Source organism: Mastigoproctus giganteus, chromosome 4 (genome assembly GCF_048544385.1).
Source record: "Mastigoproctus giganteus isolate SK-2022 chromosome 4, ASM4854438v1, whole genome shotgun sequence".
NCBI lineage: Eukaryota > Metazoa > Arthropoda > Arachnida > Uropygi > Thelyphonidae > Mastigoproctus > Mastigoproctus giganteus.
The window spans coordinates 185276379-185298182 of record NC_143578.1 but is presented as its reverse complement, the minus strand read 5'-3'; the positions used below and the strand labels follow the sequence as shown (position 1 = coordinate 185298182).

Genomic DNA, 21804 nt, shown 5'->3' with positions numbered 1-21804 from the left:
TACAGGTCTGGAGGCCTCATTTTGAGAAGGATGTAGAGCTGTTGGAACGAGTACAGAGAAGGGCAACAAGATTAGTGAATGGAACAAAGGATTGCTCTTACAAAGAAGGGCTTAAGTTTTGCAAATTACAGTGTCTGGAGACTAGGCACCTGCGAGGTGATCTGATTGAGGTGTATAAACATTGAATGGTTTGATCATGCTCAATGCTGATGGGATTTTTTCTCTTGCTCAGAATAATCGCCTACGAGGACATAAATTCAAATTGAGGAAAGACTGTAGGATAGATGTGCGGAAGTTTCCCTTTAGCCAGCGGGTGGTTGATTGCTGGAACAAACTTCCATCTGTCGTTGTAGAAGTTGATAGCTTAAACAGATTCAAAACAGAACCAGACAAACATTTGGAGTGGGTGGATGAGTGAAGTGAATAGGGGGTGTGTGTTTTTTTTTGGCTGATGCTATATAAGCCTGCTTTCTTGCATCATGTGCCAATGCTAATGATAACCCAGCTGATGTTGTGTATGATTTGAAGAGGTACTTTGCATCTGTCTTTACTGAGGAAAGACCCTTCATGCTGAGAAGAGGCTGAGCAAGTAAGTCATATGTAATTAGTGATTTCGAAATTACAGAGGACTGTTTATTAGAAAAACTTTAGAGTTGATGCCATATGAGGACGTATCAAAAAGTTCATACCCTGACATAGATAAAACATCAGTACGAAGAGGCTGTTTTTAATATAAGTTGTCTACATATTCAATAACTAACATGTTAAATTTCATTCCCATAGGTGATTGTACACCAGAGGTAGAGCTCGGAATCTGAGGAAGGACTCTATGGTTAACAAAGTGGAGTATTGAGCAGTGATCGAGTTCCTACATTTGCAGGGGAAGAAAGTCCAGGAAATTGATGAAGAAATGAAAGCTGTGTATGGGCAGAATTTTCCATCCTATGACACTATAAAAAAGTGGACACTAGTACAACTGCACAGGGGTTCCAGTACGGTTGTACAAGTGTCTTTGACAAGCCAAGAGAAGGAAGGCCATCAACATTCACAGACAGTGAGATGGTTGCAACGGTTGAGCAGCTGGTGCTGAGTGAGAGACAAGACAATTCATTTCATAGCAAATGCAGTGGGAATTAGTTATAGGTCTGCCCATAGCATTTTACATGACCATATGCACATGCCTAAGGTCTCCGTATGATGGGTTCCAAGATTGCTGATGCCTTTGCAGAAGCAATGTCGAATACAATGTTCTCGCCAACTGTTGGATTTGTGCTATTGCAGCACCCACCCCATTCTCCTGACCTAGCACCATCAGACTTCTTGTTTTGAGAAACGAAGAAACCATTGCATGGACACTACTTAGATTCGTCTCAGGAAGTCATCAACGAAGTGGAGTTGTTTGTTTGTTATTTGGTTTTTAGGAACATTAGCAACTAAGGCCATATTGCTGTGGGAATATGCGGTGGTCATTCCCTGACCTTTCCGCATCCTCCGTATTTGGTGGTGACAGGCTCGAACCCCGGTCTAATCAAGAAGCGTGTGCTATGCACTGCTGCTCCTTCCCACCTGGCTATGGAGGCGCCAAGTGGAGTTGTGGTTTCAGGCAAAAAGTGTGGACTTCTATGATCAAGTATTAAACAACTGATCCATAGATGGGAGAAATGTGTTACTATTCATGGAGAGTACATAGAAAAGGATTAAAGTTCCTGTGAAGTTTCACTTTTCTGGGGCTATTATTTCTAGGTAAGGGTACCAACTTTTTGATACCCCCTCGTATACCCAGTAATTTTGAGCGAGGCCACCAGGGAGTGTATTCAACCATTGAAGTTAATTACAAGGACATCTTTGGATTCGGGAGAAATTACTTTGGATTGGAGAAGTGCCAACATATCACCAATGCATAAATTCTAAGAGAAAAGTTGATAACTACAGACCTTTTAGTCTGACTTCAGTGGTAGGGAAAAATCTTAGAAACAATGATTAAGAGTGCAATCCAGGGACATTTAGATAAATATGGCATTCTGAGAAACATGCAACATGGTTTTGTTAAGAGAAAATCATTTAACTAACTTGGTAAGTTCTTTTGACACAGTTACTCATGAGATGGATGTAGGGAACAATTTCAGCATAAGTTTATTTGGATTTCAACAAGGCATCTGACTCAGTCCCTCATGAGAGGTTATTGTATAAGCTTGAACATGTTGAGATTACTGGAAAAATTCTAAGATGGATTGCTGGATAACTGCAAGGCAGAAGATTATGATCAATGGATATTCTTCAGACTAGTGTAATGTCTGTCAGGAGTGGAGTCCCCCAGGGATCAGTTCTTGGACTACTGTTGTTTCTGAATTTCATAAATGACATTGACAATGGGATAAAAGACTTGATGTCAAAATTTGTATATGATGTATGTAAAGATTGGTTTAGTAGTTAAATGATCAGTACCAAGCAGTATTCCTTCAGGATGAGTTAAGCAGGCTACAAGAATGGTCTGAAAAGTGGCAGCTCTGTTTTAATGCAACGAAATGCAAGGTCTTACACTTGGGGAATAGAAGCCCCAAAATATATTACACACTTTGTGGGGTTGAGTAGAGGAAGAAAGGGATCTGGGTGTTATAATATGGGACAATATGAATTTTTCTGTGCAGTGCAAACAAGCAGCCAGGAAAGCACATGATGTTCTATCAATGATTTATTGAGAATTATTCTGTAGAGATATGGAGGTCATAGCCCCACTGGGTCTTTACACTCGGGGAATAACAACTCCCAAAATAAATTACACACTTGGTGGGGTTGAATTAAAAATGGTAGAGGGAAAGACTGTAGAAAATTTTCTTTTAGCCAGGGAGTTGTTGATCACTGGAACAGGTTGTTTTCACAGGTGTTGAGGCTGACAGTTTGAATAAATTCAAAGGTAACTGGTTAGTTACGTATGTGAGGAGGGAAGCAAATAATTTGTATTTTCTTATCTACTCATTTTTCTTTTCTTTTTTTTTTTTTTCTGGCCAGTGCAGCAAAAGCACTCTGGCTTCCTTGCACTGTATGGCTATTACTATTACCTCCTGTGGGACCAGCATATTCTGAGCTTGGTCCCCCCCCCACATTTTCATTTTTTCGTGGGCATCCACCCTGTTCTTCAAGCTGTCATAAGTGATTGTTAGAACAAACTTACATCTGGTGTTGTGGAAGTGAGTAGTCTGAATAACTTAAAAAAAAAAAAAAAAAAAAAAAAAAGGAAGAACTACAAATTGTTACCTATGTGAAGAGGAATGGAGACAAATTGTTAGAAGGGATAGAGTGGTGATGCAGGAAGTTTTTTTTTTTTTTCTCTCCCTGTATGAAGCGTGTTGACTTTCATCATTTACCACTACTAATACTAATATTAGAAAAGCGTTTGTTCTTCTTTAATGACACAGTGGGTCTCAAAATAGCAGAATTTTTGCTCCATGTTATATCAGCATATTAGTATCCTGATAACTATTATCCAAAATAAAGTTATTTTTTATTTTTTATTTTTTTTGTTATTTGGATTTTTAGGAGCATTAGCAAAAGGCCATATTGCTCCGGGATATGTGGCGATCATTCTCTGACCTTTCCACATCCTCCGTATTTGGTGGTGACGGGCTCGAACCCCGGTCTAATCAAGAAGCGTGTGCTACGCACTGCTGCTCCTTCCCACCTGGCTATGGAGGCGCCTCCAAAATAAAGTTCCACTTATGAAACAATTCTTTCGGTTACAAAGATATCTCAAACTTGGAGTAGGAAAACTATTTCCTTGTTACATATACTCACTGCCTTTTGAGAAATACTTGTGATTTATTTTCTACAACATGTAAGCTCTGCACTAGGGAAGTTCAAAAGGTTCTGAGGGCTGTGTGAAGAGCACTGTGCATAATCTAAAGTGCAGAAGTGGAAGGAACATATGAGGAAGAGGAAACGGCTAGTCCAGTGAGTTTGGATTTGAATTAAGAATGAATATTGAAATGGATGAGGTGTATGTTCAGACTGGTTTCTTAAAATCTAGTCTCAGTTGGAATTACAGATGCCAGTTCAGAAGAGAGTGCCATGAAAATATCAGTAGAAAAGGTATGCAGCAGAAACTTGATGCCTGTGTGATAAGAAAGAGCAAACCTATGGACAGGATTTAGCCATTGGAAGTTCATTAATACAGAGAAGGAAAAAGAGGGGTGAAACCTTTGGGAACGTTAGCATTAGTTGAGAATTTATAAGAGAAAGCCATCTATCCTCATATACGGCATGTTGTCATAACATATGAGGGGTACCAAATGGAAAAAAAAAAAAAAAACGCAGCACAGAAGGAAAGACTAATAAGATGGAAGGAAACCCACTAATGTAATGATGGAAGCTTGTTTAAAAGATCTTGATGCTAAACATAATCAAAAGCTTTAAAACTCTTAAGAGTGACCAAGTGTCTCAAAACTTTACATGGAATTTTTTCAAAGATATGTAATATAAGCAAGGTATCACCAATAAATTAACAGCAATAGAATCCATATTGCTGATTACCAGCAATATGGATTCCATTCACATTAGGTTTCAAGGTAGCATAAGAGTAAGATGCATTTAGGGGTAAAGCCTCAAGCTGCGAGCAAATTTAGACTATGTATATATTAAGTGCAATAGCATCATTAATACACAGCCATTTCTGAATAAACAGAATATTTATAAGGTGGCATCGTTTTAAGTTATATCTCATATTGTGAATACCTTCATGAGTTGCCATGGTATTGCACTACTTCGAATAAGTAACGCTTCACCTAAGGGGAAGACTATTGTTACTTATTCTCAGATAGGTACCACCACCCAGACGTGCCGTCTGGGTGGTGGTGGTGGTACCTATTATTGGTATAAGGTAACTCGTGAAGGTATTCACAATATGAGATATAACTTAAAACGATGCCGCCTTATAAATATTCTGTTTATTCAGAAATGGCTGTGTATTAATGATGCTACTGCACTTAATATATACATAGTCTAAATTTGCTCGCAGCTAGAGGTTTTAGCCCTAAATGCATCCTAGTCTAAATACATCATACACCATCAGGCATCTCTCATATTGTGGAGTTATACTTCATAACTGTTTTGCCATCATTGCATCACTTGGGTACCTACCCACCGAAGAAGGGCCAAAAGCCCTGAAATGGCACCAGGGGGAGCCTGATGATGTCCGGAGTTTCCAAGAATAGACAACAGCCTTCTCCACTGGGGAAGCGTTGCCTATTCGAGGAGTTTGAGTTTTTGAGTGGTGTGAGTTGACGGAGTTACTGTCCCTTTCATTCTTCTACGCCGTTTCTTTTCCTCTTCCACTCCTACTATTACTTTCCCTCTACTTTTTTGCTTTTCTAAGTCTAATAGGAACAACTGGATAGTCGAGTTATCCTACACAAATACAAAATAGCCCTGAAACGGTGCCGTCTGGGTGGTGGTGGTACCTATCTGAGAATAAGTAACATTAGTCTTCTCCTTAGGTGAAGCGTTACTTATTCGAAGTAGTACAATACCATGGCAACTCGTTGTGAAGGTATTCACAATATGAGATATAACTTAAAACGATGCCACCTTATAAATATTCTATTTATTCAGAAATGGCTGTGTATTAATGATGCTATTGCACTTAATATATAGGTAGCATAAGAATTGATGATTGGTGGACTTCTCCATTACTTTGAAAAGAGTAGTGATAAGCATTGGGATAATAACTGGAAGAGAGTTTTCACCCTTTTTAGGAATTGAATGGCTAAATATTATCAAATTTACATGCAGTAGAAAAAACATTCGAATAAGATTACAATGTAACACAAATGAGAGTAAGCTCTGGGAGCACACATTTTGAAATAAGTGGAGAAATGCCATCAGAACCTGGAGACTTCAAGACTTTGAATGATTTGATTTAATTTGATTTGGTAGTTGTTGGCGCATCGGCTTCTGTGGCCATATTGCACCTCCCAAGGTTTTTGCAGTACTTTGATCCAAGCCCGAGGCGGGAATCGAACCCGCGACCTTTGGGTTGCCGGGCAGGTACTTTACCCACTCGGCTAGCCCGGTCGGCCAAGACTTTGAATGGATTCTTCTAATGTTATTCTGTAAGAAGACCAAGGGGAGACTGAATGGTATGTTGGTATGAGAGGATATTTACCAAGGACATAAAGCAAGAATTAAATGAATGGTAAGATGTTAATAAGTCAGGTTTATCTTCTGATGAAAATGGAACAGAAACATTGAGATGTAACAGAGATGGATCGTATGGATGAAGAGAAGTTTTGGCCAATAACTTAGCAACAGACCATAAGCCTGAAACTAGCATTTGGAGAAGAAGCAAATGCCCTACTTTCAGAATTTTCAAAATACAGTTTAAATTTATTAATAATTTGTTTACAGCTGTTGTGAGCTTTAGTATAGGAAGAAAATGAAACTGGAGATCTGGATATAAGTCAGTTGTAATGTGGTATATTCTTATCATGAACAGCTTTAGTATATTTATTGGAAAACCATGTTTTATGTAAAGGATGAGAGTTTAGCATGGAATGCAGACAATTAGGGGAAGAGGAAAAGTTAGTCCACTGATTTTGGAGTTTGAAAGTTGATTAGATGAGGTACATGTTCAGCCATACAAGCAGTGGTATGAAAGTAATGCCTCCTATTTTTATCCTCAGAAAATTTAATTCCTACAAGAATTTATAGTTGTAAAAATTTATAGTTGATGTAAAAGACATAGAATGCGTTTTACATCAATTAATCCTCAATCATTAATAAACACACTTATTTTTCCACAAAGTCACTCACCATAATTTTTAAGGCACTTCTGCCATCTCTGATGGCAGAAGTGCCTTAAATTATGGTGAGTGACTTTGTCAGGATTGGAATACAGCATCTTACTCCATCTTTTTAAGGCACTTCTGCCATTAGAGATGGCAGAAGTGCCTTAAAAAGATGGAGTCAGATGCTGTATTCCAATGCTGTATGATGGAGTCAGATGCTGTATTCCAATCCTGACAAAGTCCTTACTCTTGCTCCGGAGGATTTTGTGAACATTGTGCTTGAGCTGGTCGTGGTCCCACGGAGTGCATCCTTCAGCGGGCCAAAGAAGTGATAATTGGAAGGTGCAAGATCTGGGCTATGAGAGGGGTGAGGAAGAGCAGTGCATCCCAATTTTGCAATTACCATCATTTGCAGACTGGTATGGGGTCGTGCATTGTCATGGAAAAGAACCTCATTAAGGTTTTTGTCCGGCGAACTTGACGGATGCGGGCTTTCAACTTTTCCACATATCAATCTGAGTTGATTGCCACACTCCAAAAAGTCCACAAGCAAGACCCTATTTTTGTTCCAAAACACTGCCACCATGACTTTATTGACAGAAGGCTGTCTTTTGAACTTCTTACGTGGTGAATTTTGATGGTGCCACTCCATTGATTGTCTCCTTATTTCAGGGTCATTTCATCACCTGTGAATATGCATGAAAGAAAAGCCTCTCGTAGCACTGGAGAAGTTCTGTACAGATGACTTTCTGGGCTTGTTTATGCTCATGTGTCAGCATTTTCGGGACTCACCAGGCGCAAATTGTATTGTAGCTTAGTTCCTTTATGATGTTATCACAGCAGGTTTCCCTATACCTACTGCATTGCACAATTTGTGTGTTGTGATGCGGTGGTCCTCTTTGATCAGTGTGTTGATCCAGCTCTTGTCTGTTGTCACTGATGTTACTGGCCAGCCACTTCAGGGTTTGTCAGCAATGTCACTTTTCCCACTCTTAAAGTGTCTTATCCAACATCCAACTGTACTCACATCTACAGTATTGTCACCATAAACATTTCTGAGACACATATGGATTTCTATAGGCATCACTTCTTCCTTAGTAAGAAATTCAATCACTAATCTTTGCTTAATACATATATCTGTAACATCCACCATTTTGAACTAACTGTGTGCTGCACTATCCTGAAAAAGGCCTCTGAGGTTGGGCAAATTCATATTTTAGGAATAAATCAGCTCATACACCAACCCTAAGAATAAGTATTTTACTGTAACTAAATCAAATCTCCCCAGAGGATGCGGTTATTGTGGATCGAGCGCATGGGTTCTGGAACCATAAATGGCTCGAGAGCCTACGAATCTGTTCATCTAACCACAACATTATGAATAGGGACAGAGGTATGCATATGCATCCCCTGTTTGAAACTATTATCCTAAGTACGGATGAACGGTTTTGCTCGACACGTTCCCGAGCTATTTCCGCTTCCAGTTCAGACCATGCGCCGACTACACGTGTATAAGTACCGTGAGCCTGTTATGTATGGACGTGCTGCAGGAAGTTTTGTTACTGCTGAGGAAGGAAGCCGATGCTTCCGAAAGCTCCAGAAATTTTTATCGCTTTTAATCCGGTTTATTTTAGTGTATTTTATCGCAAGGATTTTATCACAGTTTTAATGTTTTTCACATGTACATAATTTAATTTAATGTAATATAATAGCAGTTTTTGTAAATATTTATTTTATTTTATTTTGCAAATATTTTAGTTACAGTAAAATACTTATTCTTAGGGTTGGTGTATGAGCTGATTTATTCCTAAAATATGTGTGCTGCACTCATGAGGCCGATCACAGTGGAACTCAGTATAGTAAAACCAGAGACCTCTAGTGACCACACAGTGACACACAAATGATCTACGGCACCACATTTTAAAGAAAAAAATTAGGAGGCATTACTTTTGTACCTGTCCTCGTACATTTTAACCTAGTTATTGCAAGTTGGTAGACCGATCAAGAAAAAGAGGAACAAAATCAATTACATAGATTATCCCATTTGTACTGAAATAATGTCAGACTTTACCAACAGGAAACAGGTGCTGTTGGTGAAGAGACCATTATCAAGTTGTAAACAAATGAGGTACCTGGAGAATGACTAACACTTACTGTGTACGAGGTGCAGAGGCGTAGCTAGGTTTTTGGCATTCATGGCAAATTTGTAGCTATACGCATTTTTTCGATAATTGGTAAAATTATAATAAGTACAGTCGCAGCCTTGCCCTGGTGGTGTCCTGAATTTCAGAGACTACATAAAGAGGTCAACACAAGGAGAAAGGCCTTCCAGTGGGTTCAAAGATCTTGGCCTACCGCTGAGGTGGAGGCCATCAGACACATCGGAAGGCACGAAATACCTACACTGCTAAAATCAGAACTTGCAAAAAACAGTCTTGGGAGCTGCTTGTTTCCATCACTAGGAACACTGACCCCCGAGGAGTGGTGTATAAAATCACCACAAACAAGCTCCCAAGAGGGGAGGTTAACACATCTATGAAGACCCCATAAGGAAAAATGGCTACTTCTTGGGAGCAGTCCATTCATAACATCTTGGATGTCATTTTCCAACCATAAGTGTGATACTTACGTCGGAGAAATTTAAAGTTTGCCAAGACAATGAAACATCAGATGGAGCCACCCTTTACTGCTGAGGAGCTGCATCCACTGCTGCAATGATCCGAATCAAAAAATGAGGTTTGGACCTGCTCAAGCCTGAAATTGTAAAAAAGGCTGTGGAGTATGCACCAGAGCTCGTATTAAATCTTTACAACTGCTGCCTTCAAATTGTAAAATACCCCAATGACTGGAAAATAGCTAATATCAAGTTAATCCTAAAGAATCCCACCAAGCTGCCAGACTCCTACAGGTCGATAGCCCTCCTATCAGTCCCGAGTAAGCTTCTTGACGCCTGCTGTACGATAGAATTCAACATCACTACTCAAATGCTAACCTTCCTTCATCGAAGTAATATGGTTCGAAGTCGGGGTGCTCCACAGTTGATGCTCTCCAAAACTTCCTTATGGTTGCTGCAGCAATTGATACGAAATATTTTCTTTTTATCTCCATTGACTTCGCTGGGGCGTTCGATTCGCTCTGGTGGCCGAGCGTCCTTGGCCATCTCCGGAAAGCAAACTTACCAACAAACCTCTATAGCATCATTAAAACCTATCTCTCCGACAGATCTGTATCTATCAACACACCATTCCAGAAACTCACAAGGCAGGTTTACAGGGGCTGTCCCCAGTGTTATGTCCTGGAACTGCTCTTGTGGAATATTTTCATGGATGATTTTCTCCACATTTACCTGGGTGAGGTTGGTTCACAAGCTTTTGCAGATGACCTCATACTTACTGTCGCTGCCAATGTTAGAGTACAGCTTGAGAACATGGCAAACCACTCTCTTCGACTTCTTCAAGACTGGATAGGATTGCATTATCTTAGGATCCCCCAACAAAAACAAGCTCTATCCTGCTGAAGGGTACTCTAAATAACCGACAGCCACCACAAATAAAAATTGAAGGTAAAACACATCTATGAAGACCCCCATAAGGAACAATGGCTACTTCTTGGGAGCAGTCCGTTCATAACATCTTGGATGTCACTTTCCAACCATAAGTATCACCAGTGCAGTTTTAGCTGCACTAACAGTGCAGCTAAAATATCTTGGAATCATCCTTGATCCAAAACTGTCATTCCAACCACATCTTAAATATCTGAGGACAAAGATCAGAAATTATGCTGCCCTGGTTGCCAGAGTCTCAAGACGTGATTGGGGACTGAAATGGCGCACTCTGTCATTGTTTACAAGGCCACATTTATTCCAACTATTACTTATGCTTCTGGCATCTGGTTCACAAAGGCCATAACTGAAACAAACAGGAAGACACTCGAAACTATTGAATGTTCAATCCTCTTAACCATCACCCTTGCCTGCTGCACAGTTAGCATCCACCCATGCCCTTCCACTTGATTTGGAGATCGTCCACTGTGGACTTCTGTCCAAAGGGATCCCCTATACCTTCCTAGGTTTCACAGTGGATCCGGTGAACAGTCGCAGAGCAGAAAAGAAACACCTTGTTAACCACCTGCAGCAGGTATGGCAAGAAAGATGAACAAACTCACTTAAAGTAGAAATCACACGAAAATTTATCCCTGACATTGGTTCTCCCCCGGCTTGTACCCAACTTTTCTCTTGACCCGACACGATCTATTAAAGCCAGTCTCTCCTTGCTGAGCACTGCAGAGGACCCAACCTGTTCCTGTGGAGGGTTGGAGAGCTGGCAACACCTGATGTATGACTGTCCATTATACAACGACCTACGATGAAACGATGCTTCCTCATTACTAGAATAACATACCTACCAAGAAACCGAGAGAGAGCCATCTGTTGACTCTGAACAGGATTACCATGCCTTCACATGCTTCGCGCAAGACCTCTTCACACGACGGAAAACCCAGCAAGTGGCCAACAGAGGAAATAATATCAACGACAATCAATTGTAAAAAAAAAAAAAAAAAAAAGACTGGACAAACAACACAACCTTGACGAACTTATATAGGACTTTGTCCTACTCCTAAGATTGCCTTGGCCTCATGGCAACAAAATCTCTTCCCCCCCCTTTTTAACTTGGTCTCTGTCCATGAAGCTTAGGCAACCCTGGCAGCGACCAGCCAGAGAAGCAATTTGTATTGTACAGCCTGGCTCACCTCCTAGTGGTGTGTGGGCAACGTGGGTCCCAACAGGGGTCCCACGGCCAAGAAGCCAGAAGAACAACAGAATTCAACATAAATCTATATAAACCCACACTCCATATACTTCTGGCATTTACAGAGTATTGTTATCCTTACAAGAGTATAGTTGTGGGGAACCACCGGTGGTGCCTCACTCCCAAACACTATGTACACTATGTGTTTAACGAACTTCTTTCTAGCAAATTTTTCTATTTTAGCTAATTTTTTTAAAATCCCCTCTGGTAATTATGTTTAAAATAGTTTCCGTAGAATGAAGAAAAATTTCCATATAACGAATATAAGAGACTTAACTAGGTAGCATTTTTCGCACAGCTGGCCTTCAAGCAATTTAGGTAATAGTGCTGTTGCTAAGCACGAATTAAGAGCTAGAGAGATTACCATCTGCAACTTAGTGGTACCCGTAAAACCTATCCAACTACCTGTCCAACACCACAGGAAGTCGAGCTGGACAATTACTTTCTGTTTATCCATAGCTAGTTATTATTGTTTGTTATTTGGTTTTTAGGAGCATTAGCAACTAAAGCCATATCGCTCCGGGGATATACGGTGGTCATTCCCTGACCTTTCCTCATCCTACGTATTTGGTGGTCACGGGCTCGAATCCCAGTCTAATCAAGAAGCGTGTGCTTCGCACTGCTGCTCCTGCCCACTTGGCTACGGAGGCGCCCCATAGCTAGTGGCAGATCAAGATGTATTCCATATTCTGACAATAGGCTCTGGTTTGTTGGGCTTTGGTCGATTTGCCTGTTTTTCTTCTGCTATACAGTATGTACTCAGATTTATGGATGCACGCAGACTTGAATCACCCTCTGTAAACACACCATTTGACGAAAATTAATTTTCACCCTGGCCCTCTGCTCTCATTCTGATGCAACATCTAGGACTGCCATTTCGTCAGCTAGCCTCGGGTGTTGAAATAAATAGCTTGGCACAGAACTGATGTGTCCTGTCAGTGCACCCTTCTGATACTGGTGCCCTTGGCACCCGCGCCAATGCCAAGGTATTCCTATGCTACTGACGAGGTGTGCTCAAAATGTTTAGGGGACTGACTTTGTATCTTTAAATTGTGGCATTGTAGCGAGTTTGCAACTTGTCACATGTACAGTTACTTACCTATATATAGTAATGCATGAATCACCTGTTTATCTGCACTCAGTTTGAATAGTTATGTTGAACAGGTGTTTTATGCATTTCAAATTATGAAAAGTGCAACCAAAACTCAAAATTCTAGAACCATCTTTTGGAAAAGATACTGTGTGTGTCACTAGAAGATTTTTCAGTAGTTGCAAAGGTTAAAGAGGGGTTAAACTTATCCATCAAAGTTGATTCTCACTTTGGCACACCAATTTCAAAAACCAATGTTTCACTTGCTTGTGTTCATGACCTGATTAGGAGTGATCAACATCTAGCTATTTGCAAAATTCTATTTCTTATGGGACATGTCAATCAATTTTAACACAAGATTTGGAAATGCAATGTTTCAGCCAAATTTGTGCACTGCATCCTCATCGATTATCATAGAGTGGTGAGTTCTTGCATCAAGATTTTCATCAGTGTGCTGCTGATGACCCATATACTTTGTTTCTCTCATCACTAATGGTGATGAATAGTGGGTGGAATGGCTGGAAACATAGGTCCAGTCCTCTCAATAGAAAACTCTGTCTTCTCCAAGGCCCAGAAAACTATTTAATCAAATGTGAAGATCATGCTTGTATTTTTTTAACTCACAGGACTTTGCTCATTGCAAATTACATTTCTTCAGTGAATGTGCAATGCTATTCAGAGAAAACAGCCAGAAAAGTGGGTTTCAAGGAGCTGGCATTTGTATTGTGAAAAGAATTTCTTACGAAGTATTCCATCATTGTGGTTCCCCCCCCCATCTGGCATACTTATGGGTTTAATACCCCACCCCGCCTGCTTCAAGGCTTAAAAAGTTAACAGATTTGCAACAACCGAGGAAATTATTCAGAATGTGACACAAACTATTAGCAATTCCAAAAGCAGTCTATCAAGAATTCTTTCAGATGTTGAAGAAACATTGTTGGAATAAGGGTATACAGTGCTGAGGAAATTACTTCAAATAAGATACATCCAAAGCCAATAAGCTTTATCATTTCCCCAACATTAGTTCACTCCCTGAATTTTTTGTTTTTGACTACACCTCACATTTAAAGGATTGTTGGTGAGCAGATCAAGAGTATTAGCTGTGTGGTTAAGATTGTCTGATATTCTAGCATTCTTATAAATGAACAAGTTGTGTTGAGGTCATTAGGAGCAATAAAACCCCAGCTTCTTTACCAGTTGAAGAGTAAGCTGGAGTTATGAACATTAAAATCAATCAAGAAAATTATGTCATTTTCAGAAAAGTCAGATTGGAGAAAGTTGAATTTCAAGAAAAGACTGTCAAAAAATCATAAGTGATTTTTAGGGTAAGGAGGATGATAGAGGCAACAAATGAATTTGACACAATGAGTAAAGAGATTTTAAGCCAAAGAAGACTAAGAACAATGATTTTGCAGGTTAGGACAAGGAATACCCTGACAACGAATACCAGAGCAGACAGTGCATATAAGCACTGTCCTCCCCACACTGGAAAATACCTGAGTTTGAATTGTATCAATGATGTGAGGAATTTTTGAGAGCCCTTTTCACATCATGGCTGATTTAGTCGGTCTGAAGTGAGGGTTGCATGGTTTTCCTCCTGGAACCTCAGGTTTTTCATCCAGCAAACAGAAAAATTGACCACAAAACACATGCAATTTATGACATAATATATATGGTGCAAAAATGGTCACTGATATAGCTAAATAATAACCCTACTCTACCCTAACCTGCAGACATATGCTTATGCAACACGGATCATAAAATGAATAACTGTGTTGAATTGTGTGAAGATATTGTAAAACTCCTTTTCTGGCTGAGACATATATGGGGGATCTGTAATTTAACTGTGATCTCATTGACATGTTATATAGCTGCAGTAGTGAGTCTGCCTGCATTCTGTGGTATCTACAGTCCAAAAGATACAGAGTTTCTATAAGCAATTAGTTCAGAGATGTTTTATGTAGTATTAGTATTAGCAAATGATGCAAGTTAGCAAACTTATACATCAAGAAAAAGAAAAAACCCCTTCCCACATCACCTGCCCATCCCCTCTAATAATTTGTCTAATTCTTCCTTATATTTAAATAAATAAATAAATCTTTATTGCAGTGTAGTACACTACATACAGCACAATTTCCCATCACACTGTAAAGTGCCAGGAGTTAACACACTAAATAACACGAACTTATTACAGAATAAAGTGAAAAATGGCATACAATAACAATGGTAACAATAATAAAAAGAAGGATACATAGAATAATGATGATGATATTAACACATCATCTAAGGCCTTCCAGTTCATAGAGTCAATTGTCTCCTCCTTGTTGGCTGAATGGAAGGCTTCAAGCAGTGCCAAAAAAAATGTAAATGGTGCAATTTCTTATTTTCAAGATACATACTTGAAAGTTTAGATGTTTCCTGTAGAAACATACCAACAGGATCATATGGTTCAATTAGGTTTGCTAGCTCATCTATATTGCTGTGCAATTTTGAATTACTTGGTTTTGGAATTGGTTCTTTGATCTACCTGTGCCTTTGAAGTTAGCGAACTTACACAGGACTTGTTTCTATTAGGCCTACCTGAAGAACTAATCGAAACAGGACTGAGGTCAGCTTTTTGTCAGGTGCAACATTGATCGAAGTGTTCATAATTTCATGAGTTGTTTGAGCATGTGGATGTTTTGACTGATAAGGATATTATTTGAGTCTGGTTTTCTAGTGTTTGGGAGAATCTGAGACGTCTGTTTAGACTAATAGTTTTGAAAATTTATGGGTGGCAGCATTTGAGCAAACATGCATACTTGCTAAGATTGGTTTTCTTGCTTCAGGAATGTCAATCTGTTCTTATCTTTGTACTTTTGTTTCCATAACAGTGTCCATAATTCACAGGTCTCAGAGAAATATGCATGATTTTCTTTACAATTTGAACAGAGAGGAGGAAGGGGCAATATACTCCAGTTGGCTGTATTCTTTGGACCTACAATGAGGACAGATGGCACCACCTTGACAATTCAACTTGTGAATAGCCCTATTTCTAGCATCTGATAGATTTTGGTATGTAAGGACAAATTCAATATAGCAAATAATCTGCTTTTATTAAGTATGGAGTAAAATAGGGGGACTAAAAGCAAGCAGGATGAGTTATGTGGGAATAAAGTTAATGTAATTTCTGGTCACATAATTTGCTTTGAATGTATAACTCAATCTCATCTTGGCATTTCTTTTTCTTAAATGGTTAACAAGTCCCACTCCATTAAACTTTATTAGAAAATCCCCTAGCTAAAGCCTCTTCTTTGGAGAACCTGCTACTGCTTCAAATGTTTTTTGAACAAGTTTTTAGATCAAGCAAGATATGTTGTTGGAAAATAAGTCAAATCAATTTTGGACTCCCATTTAGACTGGCTGGACATTGTCTTTATACCCAGGGCATCAGACCAGTGTTGCAAATTTAGTGCTTTTTTATAGTTGTTGGTGTGTAAATTTTGTGTATTATGCCATGGTATCATTTTAGTGCTTTTTAAAACATACAGCAAATATAAAAGTTAACAAGTAACAATAACAAAATATGGTGAATAAATATTTAGCATCATAAGAAGAAACAACCTTGAAATGGAGAACTAAATATATCTTCTTTAGCTGTGAGTGCTACATCAATTAGACTTCAGATTTTTGTTTCCAGAATTTCAAAGCAAGCATGACTCACCATTTTGTTATGAGAAGTTCAGAACCATGTTGGTACCTGACAGTCCTGACCCATGTTGTTCGTTATTTATCAAGATAGTAAACATTGCTGTTTTTGTGCTCACAGTTATATTTCAGTTATTGTTGCCCTTTTTAGTGTTAATAATGAGCAAAAAATATATCAGCATTTTAGAAATGAATGGCTCCAGGAAGCAAAGTATAAAAATTGGCTTAGGAGAGTAGAAGGTGATGAAAATGATTTTGTAATTATTACAAATAGTCTCTAGTTGCCAGATTAAGTGATATAGAGAGACACAGTAATAAGTACTAATAAGCACAGAAAAGCTGAAAAGTCATTTAGCAGTCAGAAACAAACACAGCTGCCATTTGTAAGTGACAACCTAAGTGTAAAACAAACAGAAGGTAGCATGTTTATGTTCATAGCTGAGCACTGTTCATTAAGAGTAATGGACTATTTAAGTGAATTATGTAAAGACTACTTTGGTGACAGCAATGCATTGAAAAATCAGAAATTGAAATGATCAAAGTGTAGTGTAATTATTACTAATGTTCTTGGACCATATTTTAGTCAAGATTTGAAAAATGACAAAAAACAGCAAGTTTAGTTTAATTATTGATGAAAGTGGTGATATTACAGTTAGTACATTATTAGGAATTGTTATAAGTTATTATTCTGAGATAAAGAAAAAGATTACTGTAACTTATTTAGGCTAAAACTGCATGAATGCAATTCTGAAGCAATATGGCAATGCAATAAAAGAATGTTTAAAGAAACATAGCATCGATTTGCAAAATTTAATTGCACTAGGAACAGACAATGCCTCAGTTATGATAGCTATAGTTATAAACAATAAGGTATATGCAACATTAAAAAAAAGAAGTTCTACATCTATTACTTATTAGATGTGTTTTGCCATTCTTTTCAACTTGCTGTTTTGCATGCTGCAGCTGAGTGTTAACCAAGAAATTTGGATTTTATGATAAAGGAAACATGCAGTTGGTTCTTCCATTCACCAGTTCATCAGGCTAAATATAGTGAACTTTTTTCTGCAACAAATGAAGGAGATCAGCCTTTGAAGGTTGTGTACAGGTGAGCACAACAAGAAATCCATTTTGACACAAGGAATGAAGAGAGATGTTACACAGCTGAAATTCTCTATTCAATGTTTTCTGACCAATAAAACTTTTTTTTTTTTTTTTTTTTTAAATATTTTTAAAGCACATTCTTGGTGGGTGCAAAGAGTAAACAAGAAATTTGTGGCAGTAATGCAAGACACTACTAAGTTATTGAATAATCTACTGCATCTTGTTTGGTCACTTAGTTTTCATCCTACTAGGAAAAAAGCTTAAAGGAAGTTTTAGTTCAAGATTATACAAATCCTAAGCCATATCATGGTTAAGAATTTGAAAAAGAGGTATCAGAAGCAAATTTTCTGCATTTGAAGAGAAAGATATCAGAGTATCTTTCTCTTCAAATGCAGAAGAGAAAGATATCAGAGTATGCTACATAAATTTTGTCGTTGAGTTTATAAAGCAAATAAGGCAGTGTCTTCCAGATAATTTCTGTGTGCTGCAATCAATAAAATATTTTAGTGGAGATGAATGTCTAAAGGCAATAAAACCAGACATTTTAGAACTTGCAAAAATGTTTATAAAGGAGACCTGATCCGCATTGATTTCCAATGGAAAAATCTTCATAATATACAGTGGATTCAGACACAATTTCCCTTTAGACCAAAACTGCATCTTATGGAGATGACACTGGAGAAAATCCTTTCCAAGGTCTATCACAATTAGCAATAATAGTTTTAATTTTACTTCATTCAAATGCTGATGTAGAGTTTTTAGCCTTATAAATATAGCACTCTCTCGATTTTCCAGGATAGATGGTAAAAAAAAAAAAAAAATTCCCGGATAATCGATTTCCCGGTTAATCCAAAAATACAGTAAGTCTCCGACATATGTAAGAGATATGTTCCAGGACTTCTTACATAAGTCGAATTTTACGTAACTCGGGAATGACTAATAAAATATTGCTACTGTATCCCTCATATGCCAAAATTACAAAAACCACATAATATCCTCAGAAGAATGAAGAAAATCTGGGGATGGCGGAGAAGTAGCCGGAGTGGCACATAAGAAAAGAAAACATAAAAGGAAGAAAAAATGCATGTTATTGTACTGTAAAAACTAATTTTTATTTCGTAGCGTTGGTTACTATAATTGACTTCATTGGTGCTGATCGCTTCACCACTTCTCGTATTCTGTCTTTCTCCTTTATTGTGTTCACCGTTGCCACTGACAAATCTGAATTCCGAGCGATACTTGTTGATGTTTGGCCATTTTCATACATCCTTATTATTTTAATTTTCTGATCCAACTCGATCGCTTTCCTTTTCTTGATAAATTTACTAGTACTGCTGTCGCTTATTCTCTTAGTCGGCACCATGATAATAGTCAAAATTAAATTTTCTGAAAAGAATTTCACAGGGGGCGAAACTCACTATTACACCCCACGCGAGCTCGCATTTTACTAAAGCACATTTCTGGAGATCACTGCCATAAAACAGTAAAAACAATTTGCACTTTCCGGTTTATTGGGCTTTTCTGTTAGTGCATCTAATTATAAACGGATAGTAAGCTCAATCTTATTGCATTTGCGATAATACTGATAGCTGGAATTCTGTGGGTTTTTACATTATTATGGTGAAATGTGCTTCCCCTTCACTGCAATCTTCAGTCGTATAAAAAATATATAAATAATGTAATGTAAGTCCGAAGCTACATAAGTCGGGGACTTACTGTATTGAAAAATGTTCAGCAACCCACGTAAAAAGTATGGCGATAGATAAACGAAAAAACTTACCATGCACTACTCATGTGTCCAATATACGAGTAGTGCGATTGGACACGCATTTATTTTTTACAATGTCATGTATGGTTTGGTCACCAACATTATAATGGTTCTTTCGACATTTAATTAACGGATGCACTGTTTTCAAACTTTTGAATAATTTGAAGTTTTAACTGAAAGCACAACTCTTGCATTTGCCCACCATTTTCGTGATTTCTAAACAAAAAAAAAAATAAAAAATAGTTACTATAAAAAAAAAAATTCCGACATTAATACAGAAACAAAATCTGTCCTTTTGAGGTGCAACGGAACACAACAATTATCGACACGACGCTATAAAACAAACTAAACATGTGGGTTTTTTTTTTTTTTTTTTGAGCAGCGAGTGTGAAGACAACGGGGGTTGCGACATAATAGGTACACTAATCTCCCAATGACGACTTATAATGCTGCTTCTTGTCACTTATTTACGACTTGCAAAACATCTGTTTATACCTATTCTAGTTATTACTTGAATTTTATGATTTCTGGTTGTTTTTTTTTTTTTTTTTTTATAATTTGGACTCTTGAAGTGTCCTGGTAAATCGAGAGTCTGCTGTATTATAAATCCAAACTGCAAAACTGATTAGGCATCAAGAGCTTAAGAGAAGTTCTAGCAATTAAATAAATGTTGTCACAATTACAAATTACCAAATGATGTTTTTTTTTTTGGTTCACTGAACACCTAGAGCAAATCATGAATTGTTTAGTGTCAAAGAAATGATAGATTGGGAATTTTTTACTTGGAATAATGCTCCAAGAATATGATTTTTTAATAAAATAATTTTTATAATGAGATACCAACTCTGGTACAATACTGAGACAGAGTTGGCAGCTATGTAGTTGTATATTTTTAATAACTGAAGATGAAATATGAGCATATTTAAATATTTCAATTGAAAGCTTGACTTACATCACAGTAAGCAAAATGAATTGTATTACTCCATTCTCCAGATACTTTACAGATTATCACTCCTAATGGGTTCTTTACTTCTCCGGTTATTTCATGTAGTGTGCCCGAATAAGCAGGCTGAAAAATAAGATATTTTTACAATCAAGTATTGAATAACTGATTCATACTTAACTTATACTCACTGCTAATTTTACTAGATACACCTACCTGATATCAAGTGGATGGGAGAAAGGAGGTGTTTTGGGTTGCAAAACAGCAGCAGTTTCTCTTGGTATGGAATCTACTAAATTCCAGTAATGTGTCAGTAGTATACAAGCCCATGCACACAGGATGGCATCTTGAAATTCTTGTAGAATGGATGACAGTTGTTATTGATGCCAGATAGTCCTTTGAATTTCATCCTACACATGATCTATGGAAATGACATCTGTGCCTATGGGGGTTATTGAAGGAGAGAGAGAGAGAGAGAGAGAGAGGTCCTCATTATGTAACACTACAAACAGTAGTGTTTATGACTTTGTGTCCATACTCTAACCATCTTCAGCACAACATAGCCAAAATGGGGAATTTGTCAAAACACAAGACCCATTTCCAATGTGATAGTGGTCATGTTTGAAGATCATTTTCCCATTATAGTTCTCCCTGATGCATGCAGACAGTAATGGTGTGTGGGAAGGTTGTCTGTTGTTGCACTTAGTTGGTTTAATGTCTGATGCCTATATAGCAAGCTGTAATACGGAGGGACATTTGCCCTATCTCCATGAACATTAAAAACCAGGTGTGCAAAAAGATAGAATTTAAAAGGTGTTTGTGAGCATGATAATTTCTGTGATGTTCCATTTTCTTGTTTTTTTATTTCTATTAAAATTTCCTTGTTACACCATATCTACTAAAAAACTTCAGCATTAATGCTGAACATTATGTAACTATGTTGATATTATCCATCTCTTATTCATTGCACTTTATTTTTTTTCACCTTCTTTTAGCTTTTAAATTCTTTTCTTATATTTCTACTTTTCTTTATTTCTGTTAGATTCATTGTATAATGAACTCATCAACCTGCCATAACTCTTAATTATATATATTTTTATCTTTCTAACTTTAAAATGCTGAAAAATGAGTGAGCACAGCATTCATTTTGCAGTATTTCATTGTTTATTTTGTCTTAGAGAGAGAGAGAGACTGATTTGGCTTGCTGTTTCTCTCATGACAGCACAGCATGGCATATATGTTAGACCATTACAATCCTGTAATCTCTCCATATATCAGTTACTGGTTTTTGGCTACAGTTTGTGCTGGTTAATTTTTTTTTGGCCTGTCTGATTTTCCTTTTATATCCCTTGCCACTGTTGCCTCTGCACATCCCCACCACCATTTCAGCCATTGATGGTATACTGGCATCTCCCTCTGTTGGGGGTGCTTCAAAAGTCTGTGCAAAAAAAGTCTGAGATATATTTCAGTGTAAAAATAAGGGAGATAAGTCATGTGAGGTGTGACTATTAAATAACAAGACTTGCATCTGCAGCTACATGTGAAACAACGGCACATCAATTGACCTTGAACTTTTCCCCAATTGTCTGCCAAGTCACTTTACAACATGCTTATTCGCCTTGCAACGA

At 37.9% G+C, this 21804-nt stretch overlaps 1 protein-coding gene across 2 annotated transcripts in view; it reads right to left on the bottom strand.

Annotated features, from left to right (window-relative positions):
• Nucleotides 1–21804, bottom strand: part of LOC150087253 (oxysterol-binding protein-related protein 11-like) — a 359580-nt gene that overhangs the window by 51764 nt on the left and 286012 nt on the right. For both annotated transcript variants that reach the window (XM_090371101.1, XM_090371102.1), the window contains one exon: nucleotides 20186–20302. In XM_090371101.1, coding sequence (XP_090227227.1) covers nucleotides 20186–20302 — 117 coding nt within the window. The remainder of the gene's footprint in view (nucleotides 1–20185; nucleotides 20303–21804) is intronic.